At 37.2% G+C, this 20060-nt stretch overlaps 1 protein-coding gene across 2 annotated transcripts; it reads right to left on the reverse strand.

Moving 5' to 3' along the window:
- Window positions 1-2429: 2429 nt before the first annotated feature.
- Window positions 2430-12548, reverse strand: LOC103714737 (probable cellulose synthase A catalytic subunit 8 [UDP-forming]). Of its 2 annotated transcripts, XM_039114652.1 has the most exons (10): window positions 12476-12548; window positions 12145-12330; window positions 10357-10623; window positions 9844-10189; window positions 6401-6538; window positions 6163-6288; window positions 5865-6077; window positions 4432-4848; window positions 3802-4152; window positions 2430-3641 (listed from the first exon to the last, which is right to left on the reverse strand). In XM_039114652.1, the coding sequence occupies exons 3-10, from the start codon at window positions 10401-10403 to the stop codon at window positions 3060-3062; spliced, it is 2220 nt and encodes a 739-aa protein (XP_038970580.1). In that variant the 5' UTR covers window positions 10404-10623; window positions 12145-12330; window positions 12476-12548; the 3' UTR covers window positions 2430-3059. The 2 variants fall into 2 exon arrangements, with proteins under 2 accessions (XP_038970580.1, XP_038970579.1); XM_039114651.1 differs by lacking the exons at window positions 10357-10623; window positions 12145-12330; window positions 12476-12548 and having other exon boundaries at window positions 9844-10328.
- Window positions 12549-20060: the final 7512 nt, after the last annotated feature.

Raw genomic sequence — 20060 nt, forward strand, 5'->3', positions numbered from 1 at the left:
TAAATGAAATGAAAATAGAACCTACATTTCGTAAAAAAGGTATGATCCATAAAAGAAAACAACTTAATAAAAATAGTGATGATGAGACAGCAAAATCATTTAAAGAATCTTTCTTCAATTCAAAAAGGTGAATCTTTTTTTATTTTAGAATTGATTACGTTTTATATATAGGAGATCAAACTATTTCTTCAATTCAAAATACGTTTGAACAATTTACCATATATAAAGATGTTTTTGGTTTCTTGTTTAATTTTAGAAAGTTAAAATCTTTGAATAAACAGGATTTGAAAAGGTATTGTCTTAATCTTGAAAATTTTTTGAAGCATGGTGAATATTCTGATATTGATGGTTTTGATCTATTTTCAGAGTTAAAACTTTTAAAAAAAATTTACAAACAAAAACTTGTACCCTATTAATACTTTAAGTTTTATAAAAAAATAAATTCTTTTCCAAATGCATACATTGCTTATAGGATATTATTAGCAATACATGTAACAATTGTTTCTGTTGAAAGAAGTTTTTTAAAATTAAAGTTGATAAAATCTTATTTGTCGTCAGCTATGTCACAAGAAAGATTAAATGGATTAGCTATATTATCGATTGAAAATAGTATTTTAATGAATCTTTAGTACAAAAATTTGATTAGCAATTTTGCATCTCAAAAAATTAGACGAATTATTTTTAAATAAATTTTTAAAATATTTTGCATTTATTAAATTTTTTTCATCATTTTTTTTTAAAAAATGTTTCTCTTAGTGAGTTCGTCTTAGCCTCTTAGGCACCCAAATGCATTAAGCCGCCCCCGAGATAGGAGCAGAAATAAAACTTATTTTGGTGATTTCTTTGCTTCTGTCCTTGTTTTAATTTTCTCTGCAAATTTACAGATTGCGAGGCAGGAAGAAAGATTCTCACTTGGACAGGAGATGCGGACGAGTTTTGGCCGAGCTCCAAGAAGCCTGGGAGAGAAGGAGTCTTGTAAGCAATCAACCGTCTACTTCTGGTTCTTTTGCGTCCATGCATTGCCTTAAACCAACAAGGTAGAGTTGTATAAGTTTGGAGATGCAAATCCCTCCCTCTCTCTCTCTCTCTCGATACAGTAAGGATGCCACCACCAGGCTTAAAGCTTCAAGCCTGGACATCTCAACAAACAAATCCTAAGACTTCTCATAAGTGGAGAGAGATGCCAACCAGCTTAGGAATGCTGGTTCAGATATTGTATATACTTCCGAAGAGTTGATTTGATGTTGTCTACTGCTTAGTAAATATAACTTATCGAAAACAGCTGCTCTAATGAATTCACAAGGAGGATACAAGTTTGATCCGGAAGTTGGGCAGAAAGCTGCGCATATGATCTCGACCAGAGCGTTCAGGTAAATGCTAATTGATGGAAGAGGAGAATACATATATTATGCATTTGGAGAGTGTTGAAAATAATCTTTTATATAATTTTATTGTTTTATTTTAAATATTTAATTAATAGCTTTCTATCCACACTAAATGAATAAATTAAGTTTTGATGTTATTCGGTTCGAGGCACGCTATAGAATGTGCTTCCTTTAGAGTAAAATTCGCCCTGTCTAGATGCAAACAGTTGATGACGGTCCGCTCCTAAAATACAACGAAGCACTTCATATTTTTCTTAAAGTGCACTCTAACAAAGGAGAATCGGGATCGAATCCGAACTAGCCAAATTCGGATATGTTGAAAATCAGCAAAATTTGATTGAAGCAATCTCTTTCATTCCTCTTATATGTGAACACAATTTCCTTCTCAAATACTTATTGGGAGCACTTGAGTTTACTTACTTAGTGCTCTCAATTCTCTTCTCTAATTTTAATGTTATTCAGATGGAAAGGAGATGTTTTGATAGATGAAAAATACGTTCTCTTTTCTATTTATAGATGTGAAAGGGTAAGTATGATTAGATACTTAAGCATCTTTTTTCGTTGTATGTTTTGGTCCACTGTCTCTTTGAGAAATGCTGGCCCAGCAGACTTTTTATCTTCATGTGCTTTCTAGTTTCTAGGGTTGTAATCTTTCTATTCTGGTGCTCATGCATCACATCTGAGAAGCTCCTCGTTTAGATGTTTGCATTCTTCTCTTTGATCACTTGTTACTAACATCAACAATGCATGATCTGGGAAGGGAGAAAAAAAAAATCGCATGTAAATTCATACTATAGCCTACTTAGAAGGCTTATCAATTAGGCCTCACTGTTAAAGGTTTTCACAGGGAGGCAAAATGGAGAATCAGTTACTGTTAATGCAGTCATGCATCAGAAACTCAGTTACCAACCAAAGATGCATTTTTGAAGCAATTAGGGATATGACAACGACCATTGTCTTATGCAAGTACGAATTCAATTAAAAAATTTAAAATAAGACTTGGATATTATTGGCAGAGCAAGAAGAGAGAATAAACCGTACCAATAATACAAGCAATAGGCCAAGATCTTATATTCCATCAACCGTGAGTCTCAAGGAAAAGGAAGACAAATTCTTACGAATACCAAAAGCCAAAAAGAATGCAACGAAAACAAGCAAGCAAAGACCAAGAACTATCCAACACATGAAGCAGAAGCCAAAGTCACATAAATACTCTCAATCTGAAAGGAGCGGGGAAATTAATTCAAAGCATCAAGGATACTTGTGATACATATGCGATGAAAGTTTTCCCAAGCGTTAGGCCATCTATTATGCGATATTCCATTGGCTGGGGGCATCCATACTGACTCCATTGCTGACTTCACAGATTCGTTCATATTCCTACCAAAATTAGCCACAAGTTTCATTGAATGAAGTTCCCCGACATCATGATTACTACCGAGTCTCTCTCAGCTTACCCAGACATGGCATCCACATAAACATAAGTGCGACACAGTTGAAACCTGCAGTTGACTCAAATTATGCTCTTTTTACAAAAGAATGTCTTCCATGAAATGAATTTTCATTCAACTCAGCAAGAGTTGACACCAAAACCAATGGTTCTGATAAATTTAAAGAACAGACTGAAATGGTTGCCACTGTTCAAATGTGGTGGGCAGTCCTGAGAGATCAAACTCAGCAATAAATTCCACATTCCTGAAAATTTGGTCCGGTAAACCTTGTAACATATGGATTCATGCGAATCCACAACAAAGAGAATATTGCAGCAAGCAGAAGTGACCAAACTATGACGACTGTTGGGATTCGTTGCTGGCGGACTGCCAAGGCCTTCAAGAATGGGTATAGATGGATGATCACCAAGGATGAGAAGAACAGCTTGGCAAACAGTAGACCCCAAGATCCATACCCACTATTAATAGCAGAAGAGATCCCAGAGACCATAGCACATAAATTAATGAGAATTATTGTTGTTGGCAATATCAAAAGAGAAGTCCATCTGAAAGCATATAGCTCCTTGAGATCATTTTCAACAGAGTTTTCAGTCAGCACAGTCAAATTAGCTTTCTTCCCCATTAAAATCTTCATTGGTCCATAAATAACTGCAAACAAGTGGGGCGAGACCCCTCCAATCACCCACAACTGCTGGCTTCTCCACCACTTTTGGGTCCCAACACCACTCCACCTCATTTCAAGAAAACCCGTGGCAATAATTGAGAAGAAAAGAAGTGTGAGCAAGATGCTTCCAACATCACCGATCTGCAATTTTGAAAATATAATAATAATAGTTGTTACAAGATTTATAACATGTGTGGCATTCAAAACAAACACCTTCCAAAATTTCCCTTTTGTTTTTTCTTGGTTCATAAAGAAAAATTATTTAGCAGTTGAAGCTTTTTTCTCAGTTCATGCAACATACCGGTGGAACAATAAACTTTCCGGTGATAAGGCAGACAGCTGGTAGAGTGCAGTATATAACCAGGGGAATGGATGTGATGGGGTAAATGGTAGCATTGATGTAAGCTATTCTTTCTAATAACCTAAGCTTGCCACCATATGCATACCATACCGGGCAATGCCAGCTTAAAAGGATCTCAACTGAACCAATGGCCCACTGAAGCAACTGATTTAAACGGTTAGAGAGGCTGATTGGTGCAATTGCCTTGAAAGCAGGAATTAATGGCATGCAATATATGGACCTCCATCCTCGGGCATGCATCTTAAGACCCGTAAGGATATCTGAAGTCAGAGAGCCATACATCCAACCAATCTGTGCACAACAAGGATAATTTAGCAATTCAGAGAAAAATTAACCAGAACATATTCAAACTTCATTTCTTAAAGATACCTTGCCTCCCACTGGCCATTATCTAGCCATAATTAACTTTCATTCCAAACATATGCATTAATAATTAGGTTTTTTTTTCAAATTATCAGAAATTTATAGACATACAAATTCAAAAACATACACCCAGAATAACAGAATATACAAAAAAGTAAGAATTCATAGCAGATTATGGGGATCAATTATTGTACAATAAGCAATTACCTCTCTTCCCCAAGCAGTATTCTCCTCATAATCACAGCTTATTACGTGAATTGCTTCTTTTAAGAGATCCTCACGTGTTGCAGATGTTGAGAATCTATCATCCTTGACAATTATCGAAGCAATGAGAGTTGGTGACCGACCAAAAAACTTCTTCAAGCTCAGAAAAAGAGAAGGATTTTCCATTTCAACACTACTTGGTTCCATGTTGTATATACTTAAGTTGTTTGATTCCAGATATAGGGTAGGGGCATAACCACAGCCATCAGCAAAGTATTTCTTTCCTGGTCTACCCCAGCTAAATCTGCAACATTTGGGTTCTAAAGGAGGGTCATAACCATATAAAGCTTTCCTGTTAAAGAAACATCCAGTGCCCACATAAAAGGGCCCTTGTATTCCATCAAGACCCTTTAAGTTTATCTGCACAAATAACAAGGACTTCCATAGATTATGATAACAAATTGCAAAACAATTCATGAAGAAACCCATCTATCAAATTGGTTTATTTGAAAAGAAGTTTATCAAATTGATTTTTTTTCCATAGCAACAGTGACACTACACAGTTATAGTAGGCAAGTGCCAGAATTGCCACAAAGTGGCAATCATATATTACATCTATACCAGAATTACCCAGAGTAGGTTATTTGGTTATCAGCAATACCTCATGTATATAAATAAACATATTGGCGCATGTCAGCAGGGGAGTACTATCTAGAACGGACTGCATTCCACAGAATTGGAATTTGCAAGCAAATGTTCTTGACTGCAAAATGACACACTATAGCGCAGATGCAACTCGAAGAATGTTGTGCTCAGATAATAAAACTTACAGTAGTAACTATTGATACATCCATTTACCTATGAAAACCATTCTTAATTATATAGATACTTTCATATTTTCCCTCACAAATAAAAAAAAACTATATAGATATTGATCATGAAAAATCATGGAATATGTGCTATTAAATACTGCATAAATTTCTTAGCACCCTATGCAAGTCTGCAAGCACAAAATTTTAATCCTCTAACAAGTCAGTTACCTAAATGCATATGGATCAATTCTCCATATTTAGTCAGTTCTGGATAAGTATGTTGGAAGCATTGCTGCTTTGATACACATATGAAATGTATAAATGCATCATGGATGAATATAACTGCATACATGCTTTCTTAGATGCATGCAATTTAGGATGTGCATCAAACATGCAAGCATATACATCCAGATCAAGAATCAAAACATCTTCATACATCTGCAACACACAATCAAGTTCCAGCTAATGCTTGGATTGGCTATGTTATCAGGGTTAATAGCATGATACCGAATCTTGATGGCCTTTTTAAGATATGTAATTGAGATTGCAGTTCTTAAGTTTGTTGCAAGAGGCATTTAAATCTGGTAGAAAGCAACACTGGTTTATATGGATGTCTTGACTCACATCATAGAAGATTGTATTGTGGCTAGCATACCGATCACTGGAATCAATACCATCAAATCTTTGTGGAAACTGAACATAGCATGCCTTCTTTGTGATATTGGGATCCATCATAAAGCACATGGCTTCTAGGAAAGCTTTGCTGTTGTTGACATAGTGATTGCAGTTAAGGTTTAGAATATATGTCCCATTTGTCAGAATGGCAGAAACTCGAACCTGCAGGTTGATCAACAAGTTCCTAAGCTTTTCTTGATGTTATATTTACAATGCCTCAATTGATGAAACATCACAAATAATTTACCAGAGAATTCAAAGCTCCTGCCATCTTGTTGTGCTCGTAACCTGGACACTTTTCACGGGAGACATAAACAAGCTGTGGAAGTTCTTTACCCTCATTGTCATGTAGACCACCATGGCCTAATAGTATCTAAAGCAAAAAACTCATTTCAACACATCCCAAAAGTTGGTACATGGGGCACATAAACAATAAGTGTACACAGCCTAACATATATAAGCACAAAAGAAAAGGAGATAAAAACCTGTATCATTCCTGGATGATTTTGAGTGTTATTTCCCGGCCATGGAGTGCCGTCTCTCATAATCCATCCATCACAAGGGACATTTTGAAACTTCACAACTAAGGAATTAATTTGGATTTTGAATTCCTCGTATTGCCTCTGAAGACAAACGAAGTCAGAGAATATGTAAGTTACTGTGACCACACATGGTTAAACAAGAGACAGAACCTTCTGAAAGTAAAGCCAACTGCAATACTCATTCTTTATGTCTTATCTATTTTTTTGGTCATAAACAAGATTTTATTCATGTGAAGAAAAGGTACACAAAGGGATGACTACAAACAAATCAAACTGACAGCGCAATGACATCTCATAATCGTGTAACCGTCCTATGAACAACTCTCTCTCTCTGTCACTTCTGCATGGCTGCTACCAGATTTAGCATCCCTACTACTATTAGCAGATAAAAAGAATCCATGGAGGCAAAGGAAGACCTCCACAAGATTCACATAACTGACCTTCTATATGCATCCACCGAAATGCAAAAAATCAAATCAACTCGTACCACAGACTTCACAAATTGCAAGGACTAAAAGTTTTAAATGACGATCAAATTTCAAGTTTACTGGAGAAAATAAAGCTAGCTAGTCCTGATGAAGTAATCACCAGGAATAAGATATTGTTTATATGAAATTCTAAGATCAAATTAACTAAGCAATATTCTTTACCAACCTAATGAAATTAAATAATCTAAATCTTTAGGAGGTATTGTCTTCTTTCAATTTTTCCTTTTAAAATTTTGAAAAGAAAAATCATTTTGCTTCAAGAAATTAATCTTGTTTACTTCAAGTAATATAGGCTCTGCAGATGCACTTCAAGTCCCCAACCTTTTCCAAAGCCACTAAACAATGTTCTTGTTCTCCAAAAAAACCAAATTCTACAGGAGTTCAAATGCTGCAGAATCATGAAGCCTTGTAAGGGTAATCATTGGAATTGATCACCAGACGCTTTTGCCAACAATTTTAGGCTACTTTTGAATGCATTTTAGGTACCATGGAGCATAGATAATCATATTTTTTTCAGTAGTCCAATCATTAGCAAACCATGAGAGAAGCTCTGATCCTAGAAAAATGTTGATTCCAAATTATGAAAATCCTTACATGTACTCAAAAGGAGGGTAAAATTGAAAGAACAGGGATTGCATGTAGAAAAAATAGGCGATCAGAACTACAAGGGTCATTATTTAACAGAATATATCTTTTCCGTCAAGAACTATTTTACAAGTTATTGAACAAAGAGAGCGCCCTGTAGGAACCGCCAACTATATCACAGATTGATCAATCAAAAATGGAGCACTTCAAACTTGTTGCTTAACAAAAGATCATAAAACCCCCAAAATGTCAATATGCTTTGCCGTTTAATGGCTTGCAGCAGGAACAAGATTAAGAGACAAAAACCAATGATTAAAAAGTCAGCTTAAGTGTTGGGGGACCACACACAAAATTCAAAAAATATGATCTCAATAAGTAAGCTTATATACCCAATCTGAAAAAACAACTCAAGCCAGCAAATCAACTACTAGTCGCGCACCAAACTAATCAAATGTAACATTGAGCTCAGAATAATCAGCTAGATTAAATAGTCAAATATGCCTACATTCAACCAAACAAATGCAGAGGATCTCTAATTCCTCATGAATTCCACAGAAAATCATGTTGCTCTTTGACCTTGAGTTGTCTTTCTTCTTTGGTTCCACATCACCCACAAAATTCAAAAAATATGATCTCAATAAGTAAGCTTATGTAACCAATCCGAAGAAAACAACTCAAGCCAGAAAATCAACTACTACCCGGTGCATCAAACTTATCAAATGTAACATCAAGCTTAGCAAAGTCAGCTCCATCAAATGGTCAAATATGCCAATATCCAAACAAATATATGCAGAGGATCTCTCATTCCTCATAAACTCCACGGAAATCATGCTGCGCTTTGACCTTAAGTTGTCTTTCTTCTTCTGTCCACATTTCCTAACAATTCAACTCATGAAAAGATACTTCTCAAATCTAATAGACCCCTACTATGAAAAATCACTTGAATTTACAGCCTAAAAGCCACAGCATAACTTCCCTCCAAATCTAAACCTTCCATATCAGTTTCTTCATTAGTCACCAACTTAAAATTTATGGTTATCTCACTTATTTGTTGATTGTTGTCGCTCACAAAATCTGAGCTATTAAGCTCAAATCTTGGATTGTTTTTTCAAAATATCTGGCTCTCCCTTTAGTCTATATAAATTTGATTTGCCATTGAGGATTTTCAGTAATGAATCATGAAAGATAAAGTCATGTAGTTATGTATCAATATAACAATCCTAAATCAAATCTTATGTAATGACCCATGACCTCATCCAAAAAGACTATCCAGAAGGTACTATTTGAGTCCCTTGGTCCGATAAAAATACCCAAAATCTTTTCAGCGCACAACCAATGTGGGACAAAACATGTGCCTGCGTGGGTCCCCACGTACTCTCCCAATTTAAGCCCTGACATTCTTGCAAGGCAAAGGTCTACATATAGTCAAATCCAATCGAAATTACCATAATTGGCCCGTGGTCAACCCCAAAAGAGCCCGTGCTACTGTGTTCCTTTGTCACACATGGGTTGTAGCTAGGTCCATTTGATATCATTTATAACAACTCAGGACCTCATCCCAAACTAGAAGAAATTATTTAAGTTTCTTGATCCTATATAAATATCCAAGATCTCCCTATAGCATAACTGATGTGGGACTGAACACACGCTTGCATGGGTCTTCACATCTTAGTTCACCGACCATCCTTAGCTTAGTTGGTCGCCATCCCTATCCTCTTACGAGATATCTAGGTTTCAAAACCTGGTGGTGGCATCTCCATTGTATTTCTTGAAAAAAATGAATTGCACCTTAGTTCATTTGTAAATAGGCTTAAATAAATGTTATCTAGTAAATCACGTGATATACCTTGATATAAAGCGATATGAAGTAGAGGTTGACAATCATCAAAATGCGACACCTACGAGTGACCAAAATTGAAGGGTAAGGTACAATACACATGGACATGTTGACCCTTGGTACTCCTTTAGATCTTTAATAATCTATTAGGACAGAAGTAAATGATTTTTGTTCATTCCATGGATAAATAAAAACATTATTACTTACACAATTCATGTACAATTTGGCAGTCATGCGTGTATGCAGCATGAATAACTCATACACAAGTTTCTACCTGTTCTGCAATTAAATGTAAGTGGTCAATAATGATTATGATTTGTCCAATAGACAATTATGGAGATTAATTTTGGTTTCACAAGCACACAAATGTATATTTCCAGCAGGCTACAGGCAGTTACCATAAAGGTAGTTCCGATATAACAATTAGAAAATAAATGAATATAAAATCAAACAGAACAGCCACGAAGACTTAGTACCTTCATTGTCCTTCGTTCCTTAGCAAATGTTGGCCATATGTTGTGCTTTAGATAATCCACCTTCTGTGAGAAATAACATTCAGGAGCCCTTGGTTCAATATTGAATTTTTTACAGAATGGCACCCATTTCCTAGCAAACTGACAGGTTAATGATAGGGTTTCAAGAGTCAACAGTGAAGCCCCATCATCAGAGACATAACATGTAACCCTCTCAGATGGATAATCCACAGCCAGGATTGAAAGCACAGTGTTTGATGTGACAAGGGGTGGTTCTTTCAATGGATCCACAGTAGTAACAAACACATCAATGCAGGCAAGCTGACATGGTTTTCCTGGTTGGTTATGTCTGAAAAGAAGATGATTCTGCACCTTATACACATATGTTGGACAGGAAAAACTTAGAAAATTAAAATAGATATCCAGAAATATATACACGTGCACGAGCATGCACGCACGCGCACACACACACAGAGAGAGAGAGAGAGAGAGAGAGAGAGAGAGAGAGAGATTTACCTCAAACATAAGCGTTCTGGATATGTTGTCCTGGTAATAGGTTGCATTTTGGGGAGCTAATTCAGAATCCAAGATAAAGCAAACCAGGATTCACAGATAATTGAGGTTAACCAAAGTCCATATGCATTATGGACTGGATTAACAAGCCGGTACTGGAAAAAGAATGCTAATGCTACAATCTGAAAGATTATAACAACCCTATATGGATTAATCTTTGAGGAGGGGATAGACACCTTTCTAGAAAGTGGCTGACGAAGTTCCTCATCCCTAGAAGCAGGGAAGAAAATAACTCAAAAGCATATACTGGAAAAAAAATGTACAAACAATTAATGAAACAATAAAAAAATAGGCACTTTCGAATCGTTTTACAAACTACCTAAAAAGAAATAAAACCCCATAACAATTCAGAAAGTCCTTCGATGTCATTCCATCCTCTGATAGTATACTATTGAGACAATGAAAACAAAATTAACAAATGCTTCAAAATATCTTATATAAAAACAAAGTTTCAAAATATCTTATATGATCAATTTTATCTGATGCACCATCAGCATATTCATTCTTAACCGGACACTTGCTTCATATAACTTCATTTGTTTCGAACAGACTTCAAGACACTTATGTTTGTAGGGCTCTGCAACATTTTCAGATACCAATCAACACCCCTTGTTTCAAATAATACATGACATGAGGATAGCCGTATTTTTTTTCTTACAAGTTTGTAGACATAAGGACTACGAGTCCCCACACTCGTCAGCACTCCATCGTCCAGTCATAATTCAGGATTTGCAATTAAATCTAAAAACTTGATTGGCAGCCAAAAAATTGGGGCAAATTGCTAGAGAAAATCAGGAATAATGAAAACTATAATGATTGGATCTAAAAACAAACAATAAAAACATGTCAGTTAATGCATTGACTTATACAAGAATTATAAGTTCAATATTGAATGTTTAGATATTCACTGTATTTTGTGAATCATTGGTACATAAACACTTATTTGAATTTATTTATAAAATCAAGGAGAAACATTTGACAAAAGATTCCAGTAATTTCAGAATCATGCTATAGATTATAGAAGCATGAGTTGGAAGCATCATGCATGTTATTAGCATTGGGTTTTGTTTATTTATTTTTTGGTAGAAGTTTTTTCTTCATTATGATACATTTTTTCTCAACATCAATTGCCAGAATTTGTTAATTATCCTTGTCATATATTATCATGCATGAACTGTTATCACTCATTTCTTTATTTTTTTTTCAACCCTTTAATCCTTTGAGGATAAATAACAGCCTCTTATCCACCAATATACATGCATGGCAACTCTTCATAAAAATGGATTACAAACCGCTTAATAAAATTTTTACTCATATGTAGAATTCTTTTGCTAAGAAACAGCCCCGTTCAAAATGAATTAATCATAGATCTAGTGACAATGCTTAAACTTGTCAAAGTAAGCAGAACTCTTATAGTCGCAGACAACTAAAAAGAGAGGCAAAAATTGTTACCAACTTGGACACATCATTCATTTGAGATTAATAAAAAAAATCTTAAAAAACATAAACTGAGGAGACAGCAATCAAAAATATATTCCATAATATTAAATTTTACTAGAACTTCTACCAAGTTTAAAACTAAAGTTACATAACTGAACATTGTATAGCTTATTGTAATAGCGAGAGTTCCATTGCTTTACCCATAAAACCATGAGTTAGACAAAGTTTCCATGGTAAATCAAGAATCATCCGGGCAGATATGAAAACTATGATACGTCAAAAACTTCATACCTTTCTAATTGATCCCTTTCCACTTCCAAAAGAGGACTAGAATCATTTACTTTAAGAAATGCTGTATGCCCTCTAGTTGTGCATGACATTTTCTGCTGAGAAAGCTTCCACTGCTGAAGCCTTTCCTTCCAGAAAGGAGTATTGAAGCTCATAAGGACTGATGCCTATGGATGTACTTCTGGATATCTGGAAATGATACAAAGGAAGTACAATCATGAAACTTCAATGAGCAGAAAGGTTGAAAATGAAGATGTAAAGGCGCATGCACAATTCCCTGCAATTTGGTGGAGAAGAAAGTTTTAAAACTAAAAATGCCTAGCAAAGCAAATACCAGAATAGCATGGTACAGAGAAGGAAGGAAATAATCTGTTCTCCCACCCCAAATGCCAAAAGATGGATATGAGAATGTACACCTCTTTATGAAATGAGAGGGTAGCCCAGTATATGCCTGTCACCAGCGAAAACACTGCTTACAGACTGTGATGAGTCCAAGATAATGATTATAATGGATAGCCATTCAAATGACGTAAAGCAAATGCAGAAAGAGAAAGGTGACTATAAATACTAAGTTTTAGAGCCTTCCAGATAGTTCTCCTTTGAGGAACATCTAGTGGAACAATTGTCTTGCTTGGATAGTGTGATATGTCATTATCACTATAAATAGCTAATTGCTGGCGATCTTGCTAAGAGAATTAGCTCCATTCTCCTTCATGTTTCCTATGCAATGATGCTACAGATATTGAATTTCGTTTGTCATGTAGACATAAATTGACAAGAAGAATTCAGAAGAGTTGTAAGGAAATGTTACAATTTAAAGATTGGCCTGGATCTGTACTTCTACTTGCAACAAGTTGGTTATGGCAATCTAGTGGACTATATGGAAGCAGAGGAATAAGAGGATTTTCAGTTTTCCACAGATAGATCCAGAAGAGACAGAGCTTTTGCAAGAAATTACCAAACACTAGTACGAATGGCTACATCTACATCTTCGAAGCATGAAAAATCTTCGAATCATGTTAAGAATCTTTACTTTTCTTGATGCTGTTTTCTGAATGTTTTGTACTTCATTTCATTAAGTCATAAAATGCACTGATGGATACTCCCGGCCTTCCAAAAAGCTGATGAAACATTAAGGAGACTTAATTATGACCAAGAAGGCGACAACATAGGTCAGGGGTTTAAATATCAGTGCTAGGCTTCGTCTTGGTATGCTCCTGAGAAGGTATGGTATTGGGATCGGATATGGTTGGGATGGACCAAAATAGTCAAAAAAAAAAAGAAGTAAAAATAATAATAATAAAAAAAGTATCTAGGTTCATCCGGACCATCCTACTGCAGGGATGCAACTCAGATGATTGGGACAGGTCGGAACATCCAAATTCAAGAGAGAATTAGTGTTCCACACCTGTCTCAATCATGTTTTCCTATGAGAATGGTACCATGGACACTGTCCCGTTTCAATAGGACCTTATTCGTTGATGCCTGTAGGAGTTAGAGTGAATTTGGGACTTCCAAGGATCAGAGCTAAGTTCATTACGCGTAAGTTTTAATGCCTAAAGCACCTTCAAACCTATTTTCACAACAAGTCTTCCAGTTAACAAGGAAAAATCTCTTTAAGTATTTCCCTTACAAAGGCCCAATGTATCATATCAATTCTTTTTACAACTAAGATGGAGTAAGAAAAACAAACACGAAGTTCTCTAACAGAAAGGAAACAATGAAGTTGACAAGATAACCCAGCCACAATGTATTATTACCTTTTCAACCAAAGAGCATGAATTAGACCAAGCTGATGAGGGAAGACAAGTCGTCCTTCTTAGGGGGTCCAAGGTTATAGGCAAGGCCAAGACACTTGATAAGAAGAGCTCCAGGTTTGTAGTCAAGGGAAGAAGCAAGCTTGCTATCTCTGGATGCTGTGAATATATACAAAAGAGAGCCCTTGCAGTTTACACTAAGTCCCTGAAACTTTTGAAGCTAAGATGGAAAAATTTACTTGCCATGATCTGGTCCAAAACTGGAGCTGGTTGTACTTCATGAAATTAATTCATTCAAGCATGACCTCCATATGGCTAGATGGCAGACAACTTTGCATATCAAATTACAACCTGTGAAGTTTGAGATTGTCAAATGGCCTCGGAACCTAATGCCAGTCATATGACTAGGTACCAAATACACAGCCAAGGTTCCTGTAGGCAAGAGGAACCTGAAGACCAAAACCAAAAGGCTAGTTGGCAGGAAATATATTTTAATGTTAATTTATTTCAAGCCAATGCAACAAGGGAGATCTCTAGGCTTCAATGGAGTCTACATGACAAAGAAAAGTATTTAGATTAAGTTTCAATTTGCCTTTTTGGCTTGTAAGTTATGCGTTGGAAATGAAAGGCATTTCTTTTGTAAGATATTTGTTCCTTTCTATTTCTCCTAGACTCTTTCCAAGTCTAAATTAACCTAGCATGGTTGCGTTCCACGAGAATGAACAGTTAGCACAACAGCTCTCCTTGCATGCAAACAGATGCACAGGTTTCTTGCCAAGCCCCTTTCTTATGCATATTTGCCTTAGCTAGGAATTTGACTTCCAATGCATAAAAGGATATGAATTAAGATCCAAATGTAAAATATTCTCTAACCGTTGTCTATCTAGTACTTCCATACATGTAACCATGCTTGTCTTCACCTAGTAAGCTTTCAAGTACTTCAGCCAGTCTTGCAGATCACATTTAGCTTATCTCAAATGAGAAAAACCTTATAAAGTGCAGTAGTACATGGACATTCCAGTCTACGTTTAGACTGCATTAATTATCCTGCCCAATTATCTTTGTAATTTACCATGTTTAGGGGGTTCATACGACATTTCATTCCACCAATCATGTAGTCCGACATAAAATTCTATGAACCGGCCAAGTTTCCTACTGATGAGTTATGCTTGTGCGAACCGATGTCTTTCGACCAAGCCACTTAGACAGCAGAACGCCAAGAACTTTGCAGAATTTAGCGGAGACAAAGGAAGAAGGGAAAGAAAAGAAACGATCCCATCTTTCATCCCTCAATCAGAACAAAGTATTGCAGAGCAACAGAAAAAGGCAATGTTTCCCAATAATAGGCAATCCAATCACGGTAAAAGTTAAACAAGGTTAAATGCAGCATGTTACCACAAACCCCATAGCCTCAAAGGACAGCGCTGTAAGAGATGATTCAAGGTAAACAAGGTCGAGACGTTCTCTCACCGGTTTCTCCATCAGAGGGAGATAGCCCTCGCTGGACTATAGTCCATGTCCTCCTCTTCGTCTCCCCCGTTCCCTTGGAGATGGCCCGAGAAGGTAGCAAGGAGGAGGGCGTGGAGCGCCGGGGGACCGGGAGAAGAACGGAAAGAGGAACAAGACCCGGTCCTGAGGGCAGGGATGCGGAGCTCCATGGGCGGGTCGGGGAAGGGGGGGAGAGCGAGAGAGAGAGAGAGAGAGAGAGCGCCACGGGAAGGGGATCAGCTGCCATGGAAAGCTCCCTGTAAGACCGAGTTAGTTATATAGTTCGCGAAAGACAAGCCCTGGGGGGGGGGCTCCGAGGGGCAGGGAACTGGAGGAGGCCCAGCTGCCGCTACCGGTGAGAAAAGAACCTATGCGGTTGCGGTCTCATGGAATGCCGCATATTATGCGACATGACAGATGATGCGATCACCGGTATCACAAAGGCAAACCCATGAAAACAAGTCATATTTTATCTTTTTTCTATAATTTGTTTACTTTTTTTTATTTTATTAAAAGTAAATGTCCTCTTGTTAATCCAGAGGGCCAATCTAAATATATAAGTTAGACTTAGAGATGAACTTAATGGGAGTCAATCACCTTTGAAGAGGTAGGATGATCTAAGTGATCCATCTTCTTTCTCTTTCTCCTCTTTTCCTATTTTTATTATTTTAAACACAAAAAATCAGAAATTGCAGCAATTCATAGGATCAGCCCGATGTAGAAAGGTGCTTATCTAATCCATTGATATTTTTGTAATGCATTGCCCTGAAGCTTTCTTTTTGAAATAAGAATTAGAGCTATGGCATGTTTGATTTTGTTATTCTCTTATAAATTCTATAGCGTGATTTTATTATAATTCACGATGAACTTGAGCTCATTACCAAATAAATAAATAAGTAAATAAATATCCGCTTGATTTCCAGTTGGGTTCTATGTTTGCGGTTTGGATTAAAGACTTCGATAACCAAATCAAATCTTTACGCAATGGAATTTTTAACTTAATCCAGACATCAATACTACATTGATTAAGTGCTTGCCACCTGATCTTGCCTAAATCAACCATATTCAGGGAACTTAACCCACCTTAAACATCTCATATCCAACATAGCCATATCAATCCTTTCTTCAGAATTGTTCATATAGTGGAAGACCACGATGCCAGTTAAAGTCAAAAGTTTTCTTAAGCTTGTTGTGAATAATAGGACAAATTATTAGGTATACCCAGTCTGCTAGCTCGGCTATAGATACCAGGCATATCCAATCGTACCATGTGGACTGAATATTCCTTCCCAAGTTAAAAAATAATAATAATAATAATAACAAAAGAGCGTGCCACCCTTTCCCTCCCTCTCCCTCCCAACGAAATTTGAAACCTTAGCTGCTTCGGCTCTCGTGCACCTCCAAAGTCCTCTCAAGCGCCCCCCCACTCCCAAGTGCTCCGTCCTCTCTCGAAACCATAGCTGCTCCGCCTTGAGCATTCCTCTCGAGCGCCCGCCATTCCCAACTTCTCTATCCTCTCCCAAAACCATAGCTTCTTCACCTCGAGCATCCAACATCCTCTTGCCTCTCGTGCACCGCCCATGCACCGTGTCCTCCACCTAACAAGCACCCTCCACTTCTGGGCTATTCGGAGGATGCCGGCCAAGCCGAATTGTTGCTCAAGCGCCAGATCTGCTACCCGAGTGTCGGATCTGCTACCCCTCTATAGGGACAAAGTTTCATGAGCATATTCTCTAGGATGGATCATCCGACCTCATAATTCAATACCATTATTCAAAAAAATTGATAGTGTTTTTAACCAATAGAATCAAAGTTTCATAATATTTTTAGTATCATTGCACAAAGAAATTGATAGTGTTTCTAACTAGTAGAATCCAAGTTTTCACGATGTTCGTTTAATACCATTGCTCAAAGAAATTGATAGTGTTTTTGACTAGATAGATCTAAGTTTCTATAATGGTCAAGTCCATACATGTAGAATTGCACATCTTCCCCTCTACCAAAGATATAGATAGAAGAGAAAGGAAGAAAAAAATAAGGATAAAGGAAAGGTGGACGGTCCTAGGGTTGAAGAGAGAGTTCACAATGCCCATCCTCATCGGAAGAGATAGGGCGGAGCACTGGCTTCAAAGTGGGTAAAACACTCTCTTTTTTCTTTTATTTTTAACCTAAGGTGGAACATTTTGTCCATGTGGCAAGATTGGATGGGCCTGGTCTCTAGCCAAGCTGGTCGACTTGATCTACCTAATAATTTCACGGACGATAGACATCGCCTACTGAGAAAGAAAGAATGGCCTATTGTAGATGGTTGTGTTTCATGGAATTTTTTTGTATTTTTCCTAAGCTTGGATTTTTTGTTAGTTGGTGAGAATCTGGTTAGGTTTAAAAGAAAGGATAGCCTTGATTTGTTTGTTATGACATGTCTGGAGGAGGAAAAATGTCGGTGGGGGTGGGGGGAGAGACGTGGCTAGAATATGTTATTTGGATTTTTTTAGTCTGTATAGGTACTCAAGATTTATACAATGCATAACAGGTGTAGACTAAACATACTTATGCATAAATTTTTATATACCTTTTCCTTTTAAACCTCGGTATGTTTGCTGAAAGATGTTATCTAGATTTTTTGATCATGTATAAGTATCAAAATTTATCTAGTGCATAACTAATGTAAAACTAGGTACATATTTACAAAGGTTCTCATAGCTTCTACATGTATGGTGTTGAGGATGGATGGTTTTGTTTTGTCCTAAATGCCAACACAATAACTTACGGGAAACATCGGTTTGAGATGGATGGGAAAGAACCCAGGCCATTGTTCTCTTGGTTCGGGTTCCATACACCAATCATGAGTTATTCAAGTTCAAGAGAGGAAAAGAAGAAGTGTTGGCTGTTTGTTTTCAAAATTCAATTTTTTATATCAATTCTCTCCTTCAGTTTCCATTATAACAGCGTATAATATCGAACATTATGATAGTGATTATTTTTTAGGATAAAGAAGGACTGTTGCAACCCTTACAACAATCAACAATGGGACGGCTATCACCTATCAGAACACATTGGAGGAGTTAAATGTGAAGCCAAAAAGAATAAATTATAAGCATGCTCATGGTGAATTTGAATTGTTGAACTCTGCTGGACACAAGCCCATGATAGATTACCATGCATGCATCAAAGGCAAGCGACCTTTAATTATTAATCTCTACATATAATATATATATATATATATATATATATATATAGACACACACACACACACATAGGAAGGGAGAGTAATACCTTGAATGGAACTTGAAGTTTTAGGTGACCCCTCTGGTGCAAGCCCTTCTTCCTCGTACGTGGAGATTAGGTGGGTGCGGCGACACGCATTCTCACGGCGGGTCCATACTTATAGAAAAGCATAAACCAACTTCCCTCCTCGCCAAGGATCCCTCCCACTTTCTGGAAAACAGGTTCCGTCCTTTAATAAGAAGCAACAGCACCCAGAAGGGCCTCCTCTCACACTGTAGTAAATTGCTCATACCACCTGTAATACCCCGGAGAAAAAAAAAACTTTTGGACTTGTGGGCCGACTTGGACTGGCCAGGCCCATCTCAGACTCAGTAACCAGCCCAGTCTCATGGGCTTGTGGGCCGGCCCAAAAGAGGCTAGGCCCAGCCCGACCATGCTTGTGGCGCAATAAGAAGACTCCGACTCCTCCATTTCTGGCTAGAATCGAGGATATCCAGACAATCCGAGTTTGAATCGAACTTAAAAGACCTTGCCTCTCTAAGGCTTCTTCCTCCTCTTAGTTCCATTGACGAAAATCCGAGATATTGCCGCTGATTCCCTAAGCTCTTATTTCGAGTCTCCTCCTCGAATCCTTGCCGGAAACATCGCCGAATCTTCATCGGGCACCCAAGCCCATTTAGTGAACACCAAAGTTGCTTCTAGTCGCTTTGCACAAGGAGACGGGCGTAAATTCTCAAAAAAAATTAGTGCAATACATTAGAGTAGCTACATGCGAAGCCACCGAGCCAGCAAAGTTTGCCCCAAGAAACTTTTCATGTGTAAATAATGGATGGCATTGTTAATTAGAATCTATACACATCAGCATTATGTGTCAATAACTATTCATCTACATGGAAAAGAGGTGCTACCATCTGATTATTACCCGCTCACTGTATCTTTTTGAAGAACTAATTGGTTCGCCTAGATCTTCCAAACAAAGACTAACCCGACGCAAGAACAAGACAATTTAAACTTAGACATATGGATTCAATAAATTAGGTTAGGATAATAAGGTTATGCTGGTATGCTGTTTTGAAGGCCGACCGTGTGAAGCAATGCAACCTTACAATTGTCGATTCATTCTGCTTAGGTCAAGGGATGAATTGAAATGAATAAGATAGGACTTGTGTCCCCATTCTTAGATATCACTAGCGAGCTAGCTATACTCTTTACCTTTTTCTCTGATTTTTTTTTTCTGATGAAAGAGGAGAGAAGCTCCACCACCTATATCTCTTCATTAGGTAGATGATGGTAACATACATATCATGCTCTAAAACAAAGGCAAGCAAGCAAACAAAATAAAAGGGAAGTACAAATTTTATTATAAGATTTTGCATTCAGTATCTTAAATTTCCAGCTAAATTTGAAGCTATCTCAACAAGTGAACTGCAATTAGAAAGTAATGTC

Source organism: Phoenix dactylifera, chromosome 1 (assembly GCF_009389715.1).
Source record: "Phoenix dactylifera cultivar Barhee BC4 chromosome 1, palm_55x_up_171113_PBpolish2nd_filt_p, whole genome shotgun sequence".
In the NCBI taxonomy this organism is placed as follows: domain Eukaryota; kingdom Viridiplantae; phylum Streptophyta; class Magnoliopsida; order Arecales; family Arecaceae; genus Phoenix; species Phoenix dactylifera.